This window comes from Nelumbo lutea, chromosome 5 (genome assembly GCF_056320005.1).
Source record: "Nelumbo lutea isolate HS-2025 chromosome 5, American lotus-T2T, whole genome shotgun sequence".
In the NCBI taxonomy this organism is placed as follows: Eukaryota; Viridiplantae; Streptophyta; class Magnoliopsida; order Proteales; family Nelumbonaceae; genus Nelumbo; species Nelumbo lutea.
The window spans coordinates 9,656,266-9,669,656 of record NC_142688.1 but is presented as its reverse complement, the minus strand read 5'-3'; the positions used below and the strand labels follow the sequence as shown (position 1 = coordinate 9,669,656).

Here is a 13,391-nt window from a genome sequence, read left to right as displayed (position 1 = left end):
ATTTTTTCTTACGGTTAAACTGTTTGAAGTAAAATGGAGAGTTGGAATACCGAGATGAAATCTATCGGTACTGTGGGACTGGGTGTTGGAGGTAGTAGTGATATTTTTTGGTCTGGGATCATTATTATAGTAAAACTTGATGGTACAAATTATTTGGAGTGGGCACAATCAGCTAAGATGGCTATTGGTTCCCGTGGAAAATTAGGGTATCTCACTGGGGAGGAGAAGAAACCTGATATTGACTCTTCCCGATGGGTGCAAGAGAATTACATGGTAATGTCCTGATTGTGTAATTCTATGTTACCTCATATTGCAAAAAATTTCCCATGGGCTAATACTGCTAAGGATATTTGGGATGGAGTGACTGAAACCTACTCTCATAAGCAAAATGAAGCCAAAGCCTATCAGTTAAGAAATCAAGTGATAAGTATGAAACAGGGAGAAAAACCTACTGCTGTGTATTTCTCCATGCTGAAAACCCTATGGTAAGAAATAGATCACTTAGAAACTGTGGTATGGGAAAGTGTAAATGATGCAGCAACTTATCACAAACTGGTAGAGAGGAATAGGGTTTTTGAGTTCTTGGCAGGGCTGAACCCTGAATTTGACATTGCTAGGCAGCATATTCTTTCTAGGGAGGGTGTGACACTCTCTCGGGCCTATGCTTTTGTCTCTGGAGATGAGAATAGGAGGAATGTAATGTTGAGACAGCCTGGGATTGACCAGTCGGTTATGGTTGGTACAACAAAACCTAAGCCGAATGGAGACAGGGGGAATAGTGAGACTAGAAGGGAAGATAAGGACTTGGTGTGTGATTGTTGATAGAGGCCTAAGCATACCAGGGACACTTGTTGGAAGCTTCATCCAAATCTTATGCCTGCTCGAATAAGAAACAAGAAGGGAAATGCAAATGTAGCCACTACAGGAGACTCTTCAACCCCTCTCTCCCAAACTGATTGGGAATCCATTGCAGTAGCAGCAGAAAACAGAATTGGAGAGGTTTGGACAGCTTATGAGTAAGAAAGATTCACCCAGTTCTAGCTTTCTAGATGGACAGCATAATGCAGGAGCCAACTACACCACTTCCTTTGCACATACAAGTAGTTCATATGCAACTGCAAATCTTGCATCCACTTCAGGTAAGGAGGGACCTCCCTGGATTATAGACTCAGGAGCATCTGAGCATATGACTAATGCCCCTACCATTTTCAGTTCCTATCAGTTGTGCTCTGGTAGAGACATAGTCTATACGGTAGATGGTTCACATATGCCCATTGCTGGGAAGGGGAAAGTTAGAGTGACCTAGACTTCATACCAACCTACTGTTTGTTAGTTCTTTGACAAAAAATTTGAATTGTTTTGTGACCTTTCTTCCTGGTAATTGTGTTTTGCAGGATCTGGAGTCAAAGAAGATGATTGGGAGTGGTCGTGAGGTGAATGGAGTCTACCTTCTAGATGAGATTCCGAGACATCAGGGCCATCATGTTAGCAACAGCAGTAGTAGTGGGTCAGAATCAATGAACCAGATTATGCTTTGGCACAATCGCTTTGGACATCTTTCTTTTAGTTCTTTGAAATGTCTTTTCCCAAAGTTGTTTCAGTCTGTTCAATTATCTACTTTGGAGTGTGAGATTTGTCAGTTAGGAAAGCATTACAGACAATCTTTTAAACCAAGTAATAAAAGAAGTACTTTTGCCTTTAATATTGTTCACACTAATGTATGGGGGTCATATCAAATCCCTTCCATGGGAGGATTTCGTTACTTTCTCTTGTTTGTGGATGATTATACACGATATTCTTGGATATATTTGATGAGATTACGTGATGAGGTTCCTAACTTAGTACGACAATTCCACCAGATGGTTCTCACACAATTTGGAGTGAGAACTAAGGCTTTTAGATCAGATAATGCCAGAGAGTACTTTGAGAAGGACCTAACCACGTATCTCTTAGAACATGGTGTAGTTCATCAGAGCAGTTGTGCATATACACCGCAACAGAATGGAGTTGCTGAGAGGAAAAACAGACACATTGTGGAGGTGGCAAGGAGTCTTATTGTGTGTGCTTCAGTTCCTGTGCAGTTCTAGGGAGATGTAGTTCTTACAGCCATACATGTGATTAACCGTGTTCCTTCATGGACTTTGGGGTTTAAGGTGCCATTTAGCCTTCTTTTTCCAGAATGAGAGATATTTCATATACCTTTAAGGGTTTTTGGTTGTTTTTCTTTTATTCACATTCTTGGCCCTCATCGCAAGAAATTGGATCCTAAGGCCAAGAAATGTGTTTTTCTTGGGTATGCTTAGAACCAAAAGGGGTATTGCTGTTATGACCCAATGTCGAGAAGCAGATTTGTCACTATGGATGTTACTTTTTTCGAATCCACATTCTTCTTCTCAAGTAGTTCTCCTCAGGGAGAGAGTTTTGGGGAGGAGAACTCACAATATGTTCCTCTTCCTGTTTCTATGGTGCCTCCATCAGTTCAGCCAGCATCTACATCAGTTCAGCCACCACCTGCACTATCAGTTCAGCCAGCACCTGCACCTCCAGTTTCATTACCTAAGCCACTACGGGCAGCCTCACAGCAATATCAGCGCCGGCAGATGATGGTTGACTCCACACATCTTCGACCCACACCACTCTTTGTCAGTCCTTCTGAAACTCCAGATTCGGCAAATACAGTTCCGGGTATTCCTCTTAAGCCTGAACCTATTATGTTTTCTAATAATAATGTTTTTGCCCCTAACACCATTGTTGCAGCTAATCCCACTGACCTTGGTCTTCCCATTGCACTTCGTAAGGGGAAGAGAAAGTGTACAATCCACTGCATTTCACACCATCTTTCCTACAGTGCCTTATCACCCTCCTACCGTGCTTTTCTTTCTTCCCTAGATTCTATGTCTATACCCAGGAATGTTACTGAGGCTCTCTCCAAACCTGAGTGGAAAACAGCCATGCAAGATGAGATGGATGCTTTGGTCAAAAACCAAACTTGGGAAATAGTTGATCTCCCCCCAGACAAGGAGACAGTCGGATGTCGATGGGTATTCACAGTGAAATGTAAGGCCGATGGCCAAATAGAGAGGTACAAGGCAAGGTTAGTAGCAAAAGGGTATACTCAGACCTATGGTGTTGATTATATGGAAACCTTTGCACCAGTAGCTAAGATGAGTTTAGTTCGTATCCTTTTATCTCTAGCAGCCACCTATTCATGGCCCTTGTTCCAGCTTGATGTCAAAAATGCTTTCCTCAATGGTGACTTACAGGAGGAAGTATATATGGACATTCCAGCAGGCTTCTGTGAAAATGTTGGTAAAGGAAAGGTGTGCAGACTCAAAAAATCTCTATATGGACTGAAACAGTCACCTAAGGCTTGGTTTGACAGGTTCAGAGGGGCACTCGTCGATTTTGGATACACACAGACACAGTCTGATCACACCCTCTTTGTGAAGAGGAGAGATGCTTTGGTCTCAATTTTGATTGTGTATGTGGATGATATAGTGGTGACAGAAAATGATCTAGAGGAGATTGATGATCTCAAAAAATCATTGCAGCAACAATTTGAGATCAAAGATCTTGGTGAGCTCAAATACTTCTTAGGGATTGAAATTGCAAGATCCAAGCATGAGATCTTCATTTCACAGAGAAAGTATGTGCTTGACCTACTACGAGAGACTAGGAAGTTGGGGACCAAACCAGCAAACACCCCTATTGATCCAAATCACAGAATTAATGGTGCGGATGGTGAATTGGTAAAGGATGTGGGGTGATATCAAAAAATGGCAAGCCGACTATTGTATTTATGTATGACACGACCAGATATTTCTTATACTGTCAGTGTTGTGAGTCAGTACATGCATGCACTTCGGGTTCAGCACTGGGAAGCTATTGAGAGAATACTTGCATATCTGAAAAAGCACCCTGGCAAAGGCATTCCTTTCTCAAATCATGAGAATCTGAAACTACAATCCTATACAAACGTAGACTGGGCAGGATGCTTAGATGACAGGAGGTCTACATCAGGAGTGTGTACTTTTGTAGGTAGAAACTTGATCTCCTAGAAGAGTAAGAAGCAAGCGGTTGTGGCAAGGTCAAGTGCAGAGGCTGAGTATAGATCCATGGCTCATGGTGTCTCAGAACTTCTTTGGGTTAAATCTCTTTTGAGTGAGATTGGGGTGAAAGCAGAGGAACCTATGATGTTATACTGTGACAATCAGGCTACAATCAATATTGCCCACAATCCAATTCAGCATGATAGGACAAAACACATCAGGAGTGTGTACTTTTGTAGGTGGAAATTTGATCTCCTGAAAGAGTAAAAAGCAAGTGGTTGTGGCAAGGTCAAGTGCAGAGGCTGAGTATAGATCCATGGCTCATGGTGTCTCAGAACTTCTTTGGGTTAGATCTCTTTTGAGTGAGATTGGGGTGAAAGCAGAGGAACCTATGATGTTATACTGTGACAATCAGGCTGCAATCAATATTGCCCACAATCCAATTCAGCATGATAGGACAAAACACATTGAAGTTGATAGACACTTTATAAGAAAAAGGGTAACAATCGGAGAAGTTTGTTTGCCTTATGTCTCTTCAGAGTTGCAGTTGGCTGATGTTCTCACTACAGGGGTGGCAAGGAACAAGCTTGAACATGACCTACGCAAGTTGGGAATGTGTGACATTTACTCCCAACTTGAGGGGGAGTGTTGAAGATTAATTAGTTTTATGATGTTTTTCTAAGTAGATGTTTTATGTTAGTTGTTAGATAGGAGGTGGGGACCACAGTAGTTATGTGAGTCCAAATTTTATTATGTTTTTTGAGTGTTATATATGTTGTTTTATGTTTTGCCACCCTATAAGGGCATAGTTGTTTTTGTATTGTTCTATTATTTTAGTATAAATAATAAGTGAAGGGGGCGGCCACATTATTGCTCTCTTTTCTTTTCAACTTCTCTTCTTCTCTTCTTCTCTTCTTCTCCTTCTCTCCTCCTCCTCTCTTCAAGAAACTACTTTCTTTCATATTTTTTAATTCAACAGATTCCTATTGTACAGAAGGGGAAAAAATAGTGCAAGCATTTCTACTTAGCATTTTTAAGAATGATCAACTTGAGAAAAGATTAGGATGTGAAGTAAATTATCACCGGAAGGTTTGACCATGGCTGAGTGGTGATCTGCACACTTGGATTTCCAATATTTGTACTTTTCTTTTTGATCAATAATAGATAATTTATTAGAATATAGAGGATATGGACTAGGGGTGCAAGTTGGGTGGGTTGTGCTGGGTTTAAGCTAAACCTAGGCCCAACCCTAGGAATTGGGCCTACGGCCCAAGCCCGGTCTATCCAACCCAAGCCCAACCTGCACTAAAATTTATGTACTCGGGTTGGGCTTGGGCCTAGGTTGGGATTGGGTTGGTCAATCAGCCCACACTAAAATTTAACATAAATGTGTATGTTTATGTATGAAAGTATGCAAATATGTATGCATATTATACTGCTATTAAAAGTGTGGATGAGAGTGTGAAACTTTTGTTTAACTAAAATACCTCAATTTTTTAAGTTGGTTGGTCTCTAATTGTAAGGATAAAAATATAATTTGAACAACCACTTTTCTCCTCATTCAAATCCCTCTCATTAATTCTTATATTTAAGGTATTAACTCTCATTAACATTCATTGAATCGTATTCTTGACTACAATACCCTATTTTTGAATTTGGTCCCTCTTTAATTGTAAGGACACAAAATGTAATTTGAACTACTATATTTCTCCTCATTCGATTCCCTCTCATTAAGTCTTATATTTAGGGTATTAACTCTCATTTTTTTTATCAGTAAGGTATTAACTCTCATTCTTTCATTGAATCCTATATGAATTAACCATATTAAAGAAAAATAAGTTTGACAAAGAATAATTGATTTTATTGATGACAAAAATAAAATGCAAATTTAAAAAACCAACACAAAAATGGAGTTGTTTTTCTATTTGGTAGTGAGTCAACAATCCAACCGTTTTTGGGTCAAATGTGTAAAACCTTTTATTTCATAATTAAATAATAATAATAATAATAATTAAAAAGATGAAAACACATAAAAGTATAAAAATACAAAAAAAAATGTAGAAAACATTTGGGTGTATCTCCAATATCATATATTCATCATATTAATTAAAAGTATCACAAATAAGTAACTTTTATAGACATAGAAATATAAAAAGTTGTAGAAAATGTTGGAAATCTATTATTTACTATCATCATTATCATCAAACATAGCCATGGCCAAAGCACATGCTCACTTACTAGTACATATATATGTGTACAAATATGTGTGTGTGTGTATATGCAATATATATATATATATATATATATATATATGCATGTATGTATATAGTTGGGCTGGGTTGGGTTCGGGCCGGGCTCAAGCTACCGAAGGGCTAGGCCCGGGCCCAACCCAAAAAATATAAAAGCCTGAATTTTGGGCCCAGGCCCAGCCCGTGCAAAATTGCAGTTGGGTCGGTCTTGGCTTGGGTTGGGCCCACCCAAGTTGCACCCCTAATATGGACCTAAATAACTGAAAGGGGGGAAGGCAGTTCTGAGAAGATCCTATTCCAAATTCCAACCTCATTCATCTAACTCTTTTCACAACGAAAAACCACTGTAACATTTTAAATTCCTCAATTCCCTTCTTTTACTGGAATTTGAGAGAAGAAATCAGAGAACCCAAATATCATGAAAATATACTTTTCCTTTTTCAAAAAAAAAACATTAAAATATTATGTAAATATATAAGGAAATTATCCAAAAACCTAATTGCAGTAAGCATCAGAATCTTATATGTGCGTGTGAGCATTTGTGTTTTCAGAAAAGAACGAAAAATAACCAATCTAATCCTTTCATATTTTAGTGAAATTCTATTTCATTTCTGTTTCATTTTTTTAATTAGTCACTGCTTAAAAAAGAGCATTAGATCTGCAAATTTCATGGATGAAATACCTTGACTATCATCATTCCATCTAAGTTTCTTGCACCACCAGGAATTCTATCCCCAGCTTTCCTCTCTATTGGTTTGGCTTCCCCAGTCAAGTGTTCAATGGTAATTGTTGATCTCCCTTGTAAAACTTCACCATCTACAGGCACCGACTGAAAACCAGTACAAGATCCAATTATCAAAACCTCAGCTTACAAACATATGAGGAACATTATGCATAATTATCCCTGTTAAGAATGCTATCCTGCAATTACAAATGAACATATAGAAGGAACATGATTAAATTTCACCAAGTGAAAGAGGTACTTTTTTACACGAGTTGCTGTGAATAAAACTTGATGGTTTCTTGCCATCACTTCTTTTATAGATAAAAGAAAATTGATACCATTATACAAATTTCATTATCTGAGAGCAGAAGAATGCATATAGAAGCCCTCAAATATATGAGTGTCATCTGTATATTGGAAATTCAATATGCTAACCCAATGGAATGAGAAGCAGTTTCATTAGGGAGATGAAAGCTTTGGCTTCTAAAGTGAAAAATTAAATTCAGATGGACTCCAGGATCTTTCAAATTAGTGGCAAGATAGCATAACTAGGAGGGAGTTCAAAATAGTGCATTATAGTTGGATTTGATATTCAAGGGTAGTTTGGTTTGATGTAATGGTTGTCCTTCACTTTCTTGTATTGTTTTCCACAATTTTCTGGTAAATAGCAAAAGAATCACTAAAACAAATTTATAGAATAAGATGACAAAACACCCCAAAAACCAAAGTCTTACCAAAATGAGAGGCAAGAATGCGTAATTAATCATCACTAATAAGAACTAAGTCATTCCAAAAGTTTCTTCAGAAGAGGACTATCCACATTTTGAAGTTTGGAAGGACCAAATTCCAGTCAAGAATAAGTATTCAACATCTCTGCACAACCTCTTTTTTGGCCTTCCCTTTCCGTCAAAAATTCCTATTCTTGTTCCTCTAAATATCCCTCAACTGCGAATAATAATAATAATAATAACAACAACAACAACAATAATAATAACAAAAATAATAAAAACAAAATACCGTTACTAGGCTGCTGCCATTGCCCCCAAAAATATGGGTGCAACTTGGGCCTGGTTAGTCCAACCGAAACCAACCCAGGGTCAGGTTCAAGGTGCAGGCTTAGGGTTGGAAAAAATGAGCCCAACTTAACTTCAGGTTGGAGGCCTTGGGAAGGTTTGTTGGGCAACTATCCTAGCAGCAATTTTGTGAGCCATATGGCAAGAGAGGAACAGCAAAATCTTTGAAGAGAAGTCAAATTCTGAATCGAGGGTGATCAATATGGCAATAGAGGAACTAAAGAGTTTGCTATCTGCACACAATATATTAATGGATGATATGTTTTCTTCTTCTTTCTTGAGGGCAGACTTTTTTGGGGTCCCTAATTGGCTTATGCATGTACAGCATCTCATTGAACAGAGGACCAGACACTTTTTGATATTAATATAATACATTATGCTTTACCTTTCTAAGAAAATCGCATTAGTATTCCAAACCACGGTTATGAGAACATTTACAATCCTTTGTCCAATTTTCAGAATATAGCACACATTCCAAATACTTGTTCAACAAAAGAGATATTCAGGGGCGCAGCTATGTCCTACACATGCTTCATCCCTGTATTCATGTAAACTTTTGCTGACAAGAGTCTAGAAAATCTTTCAAAATTTTTTTGTTTCACGGTGTCAGACAACACCATAACCATAAAATGAAAATCGAAAGTAGATCAAAGGTTCACCTCTCTATCTCCAAAAAGCAATATAATCTAGCTACATCATGCATGTCATGAGAAGCTCAAACATCAATGGGTCTCAGAAAACAAATATTGAAGATGGTCCCTGCTTCTTGCTCTTGGGTGTCTTCATACCGACAATATAATGCCATTGAACTAAACATCACAAGAATGGACAATGATAAATATAAAAAATAATGGTTTCATGCACACAGACCTCACCAGCTCTGACCAAGATATATGAACCCACTTCTAGGTCATGCACAGGAACTCTTTTGTATGATAAATCTGAAAAATGAGGCACTTTGTCACCTTCCACTTCCAGGACAAGAACAAAATCCGGATAGTTCTCTTTCAACTCCTTAACATCAACCATTGAGCGACTTGTGAAATATTCTTCGGCTGTCAATTACACTACAAATAAGACAGCAAGCCTATAATCTTGAAATGTAACAGAGGATCTAGTGTGAGATGTTTACCAATATGGGCCAGATTAAACATAGCAAGAAGTAGGCCTCCTTCCAAGGAGTTCCCCATGAATACAGATGCAAAGGCAGCAAGAGCCATGAGGACATGAATGTTCACTCTGCCAGCAGTAATATCAGTAAGAGCATCAAGTGCTGCTGAGACCTGACAAATAGAAGGATGTAAATTACTAGCTACGAGGCCAATAAAATCATTAACCAGATGATAAAGGAGCACAGCCTGTTATTGCTGTTCAAATGACTAAAGAAAAATGATAAAGACCTATAAACATGCTCATAAATTATCTTGTAAAAAGAATGATGTAAGCAGAAATTCAGGGGATAAACATTTTACCGTCAGAATGATACAAATATAGAAAAGGGAACTCAAATAATACGAATAGTATACAATGAAACCTACTCAAGGAAACCTAGATTTTCCCATAACAATAAAAGCTAAAGCAGATTACAGATACACATTGTGCCTTTTGCATATTCATATGTTTTTTTCTACTATACTTATAAGAATAACAATAAAAAGAAGATAGTAAGACAGTGTAAGGCAGAGGTAACACCTTGCCTAAAATGCTAAGATGCCCAGATATAGAAATGATAAAGGAAATGGGTAAGAGCAAAACCATATACAACTCTCCAAGGATATCCAGCACACAGATATGAATACAGGTTTTCCACCAGATATGTCGATGCCACGCTTTCATATTTAGCTTTTCAGGCTAAAATGTTATTTCTTAATACTTGTATCTTGTCAAATTCCTCCAACATCCACAAAGTGTTTATAATATTATACATTAATAAAGACAAATGCATGCAATGAAGAACAGGTATCCAGGTACATATTGCAACCAATACAGTTAAGCTAAGCACAAATAGACATCCAGGTATCATATACATACAAATGTCTAAATGAAAAGCCAATTCTCACTGTAATATCATGCTTAAAGCTTTAAACTTCTCAAAGAGAGTGCTCCCAATGAGGATATTGATTTCTCTCTCCAAGACTCCAACAACAAGCCTCTATCTTGTGACAGAAAGAAAAGAGCTTCCTCTTCAAGCCCTCCTGAACTACCACCTCCTCAAAAGTCCCTTGAATACTTCTGTCTCATCAAGAGATTTTATACCCTCTACCACCATTTATGTTTTTGCTTCCACATTGCCAAACACAATTCCACCCCTTCAGTTTTATTTTTTGCAATCTCAACTTCTTATGGAATATCTTAGCAATATACTTTTGGACCACAGAGATCATCAGCACAACAAAAAACTCCCTTAAAACAATAAACATGATATAACAAAATACGCCTCCTGAACCATGCTATCAAAAAAAACTCCTTGTAGTCCCCCAAAAAGACAAGGGAAAAGAAAAGTAAAGATCTAAATCACTTTAAGTGCATCAAAAAGCATATTATAGAGTCCCTAGAGAAGTAATTGACGGGTTTGGAGGGGGGAAAGTAGGAATATTTATGGCATTAGAGTTATGGATTAGCAATCAAGTTAAGAACTCAAGGATAGGAGACAAATGAATTTCCAAATACAATGGGTTTACAGCAAGGGTCAGCACTTAGTTCATACCATTCTACATTAGTTATAAATAAACTAACTACGAGTTTACAGGAGGCGTGATCCAATGATGATAATATAATATTGATTGACAAAACTAAATATAAGTTGAATGTAAGGCCAGAATAATGGAGAGATGCTTTAGAGTCAAAAGGTTTCAAAATGCAGGGTCTGAGCTCAGCTCATAAAGTCAGTGGTTTTATGTGCTTTAGAGTAAGGAATTCTGATTTTATGGAATCCTCCAAAATGTTGGTGGTTTTATAGAATCCTCCAAAATGCAAGGACTGTGCTCATAAAATCAATGATCTTTTTTTTATTTCAGTGGAGGTAGAGTTCAAAGAGGGGGTTAATTGCCAAATTACCAATGTATACAGGCCTACATAAGATGGCAGCCATGGTAAATTCTGGGAAGAGTTAGCTGAAGCTCAGGGTGATTTGAAGATTCCGTGGGTGCTTGGAGGTGATTTAAACACAATCACATTTTCTAGAGAGAAGAATGGGGGTAGTCATATCACCAAAGCAATGACACAGTTTGGGGATTTTGTCCAAGGTTTTGAACTGATTGACCTTCCCTCTAGCAGGATCCCAATTCACTTGGATGAACAATCAAGAAAGTCCAATCTTGGTCATGCTAGATAGATTCTTAATCTCAAATCATTGGGAAGAACCTTTCCCTGTTACCTCCTAAATAGCTCTTCCTTTCCTAGTTTTAGATCATGCCACACTTCTGCATACTAGTAACTCACAGGTGAAGAGGAAAGTTCACTTCAGACTGGAGAATGTTTGGCTTGAAGGGGCTGGGCTCTGTGATCTAATAGCCTCAAAGTGGTCTGAGTCACAACTGAAAGGAACTGGTTTCTATATTTTGTTGGTAATAAAATAAAATTTATTAGAAGAAAAAGAGATTGATACAAGCAAGGTGACTAGAGATCACCTAAGAGAAAAAAAACAAAAAAACAAAAAAAAACCTCCAGACTCCATCCAAACCTCCCTAACCAAAAACAGTCAAAACACGCCAACAACCCAAAAAAAAACAGAATCTCGAAACACCAAAAGGCACCAACAAACCATGCAAACCACCACCCACTAAAAACCAGGTCAGGAGCTTTCTACGTCTTTACAAGCCTCCTAGATTTCAATAACTTCTTGTTTGGCCCAATCCTGAAAAGACCCTTTTTCAGTCTAGTAAAGACACTTGAAACCAACACCTCTCAATGCTTCCTCTTCCTTCTAAATCTGCTAACTGCAAGAGAGTTCTTCCTACGCTTCTTTGCCTCTTTAAAATCCCCATTGATTCTTTCCAATTCTAACACCAAATTCCTCTCAAAAACTGGCTTGGTTCAAAAACCACAATATTTTTCTCAACATCTCCAGTTATACCAAAGCACCAAACAAACTTTGAACATCAAGACTTACTTCTGAGATTGAGTAATATCTTCTCCAAGACCTACATCATTTTCCTTAATTGGTATAAGATACTTTTCTGCCAACTGTTTGAGCATCTTCTTGACACAACCCTCACCCCCTAGAACAATTATTCCCAGAGCTTTGCAACCTTCAGCTTTTGTATTCATAATCTTTTCCAAATCAACTGAAATTTCAACTACATGGGTTTCATCACATGCAATATCCTCATTACTTGACAATCTATCTTCTTCTTCATCCTCTTTTCCTCCTTCATTCTCTTCCACCATTGTATTCTCACTCCTCTCTAAAGCTGGAAATGTTCTGTACTTCCTTTTCCTTTTAAAAGCCTTTAAATTCTGTGATTTTTTCCTTCTCCCCAGACTTCCTGCTTTCAAATCCTTCAGGCTGACCCCCTTGCTTTTCTCCCTGTAACACCTCCAAGATTTCCTCGTTGCCTTGGTTCTCTTTTCTATTTGTCAACACTCAACACCATATCACCAACACCTTTACCGCTAACCATTTCTTCATACAAAACTAAATCGCTTTTCTCTGATGAGTGGTCCCTCTGCCTCCTCCCTTATGACCTCCCTTATCTCACCAACTTCATCTCCTGCTTTTCCTTCTACCACATTTTCAAAAGAACCTTCTGAAACACTATCCAGATATGCAACTTCTTCGTTTATACTTCGCTCCACAATTCTTCTATCAGCCTCCCCTCTTGTTAAAATTTCAAAAACTTCCTTTACTTCAGTCCTAACCCTTTCTTTGTTGTCCTCATCAATACCCCCACTCCTACTTGAAAACTTTGAGAATATTGAGAGTGATCAAAGTTTCCTGCCTCATTTTCACTGAAACCAACACTTGAAAAAAAAAATCCCCAAATCACTCTCGACTTGCCAGACAACATCTTCCGTGCCTTTTTCTTCTTCAAGGAGAATCTTGCTTACTTTTTCTTGAACGATTGTCTCCTTACCACTGTTATTTCTAACAGCCTTGAAAGAACCTTCCTCTTTGTAATTGTACCTGTGATGTGCCAAAGGAACTCACTTTTCCCCCTTACCTCAGTCTGTTTGCCTGCCAAAACCCTCAAGCCACCAACACTTCCTCAGAACTCCCTCTGTTCCAAATGCTTCTCCTCTCTTGAAACATTAACAGAACTTTGGGCCAAGGGTTTACTTGAGCCGGCCCAATTAT

At 38.2% G+C, this 13,391-nt stretch overlaps 1 protein-coding gene across 2 annotated transcripts in view; it reads right to left on the bottom strand.

Annotated features, from left to right (window-relative positions):
- HMA1 (heavy metal atpase 1) overlaps positions 1-13,391 on the bottom strand; it is a 101,498-nt gene that overhangs the window by 78,788 nt on the left and 9,319 nt on the right. For both annotated transcript variants that reach the window (XM_088943810.1, XM_088943811.1), the window contains exons 2-4: positions 9,228-9,378; positions 8,966-9,150; positions 6,981-7,127 (exon numbers count right to left, since the gene is read on the bottom strand). In XM_088943810.1, the coding sequence (XP_088799936.1) occupies positions 6,981-7,127; positions 8,966-9,150; positions 9,228-9,378 (483 nt within the window). The remainder of the gene's footprint in view (positions 1-6,980; positions 7,128-8,965; positions 9,151-9,227; positions 9,379-13,391) is intronic.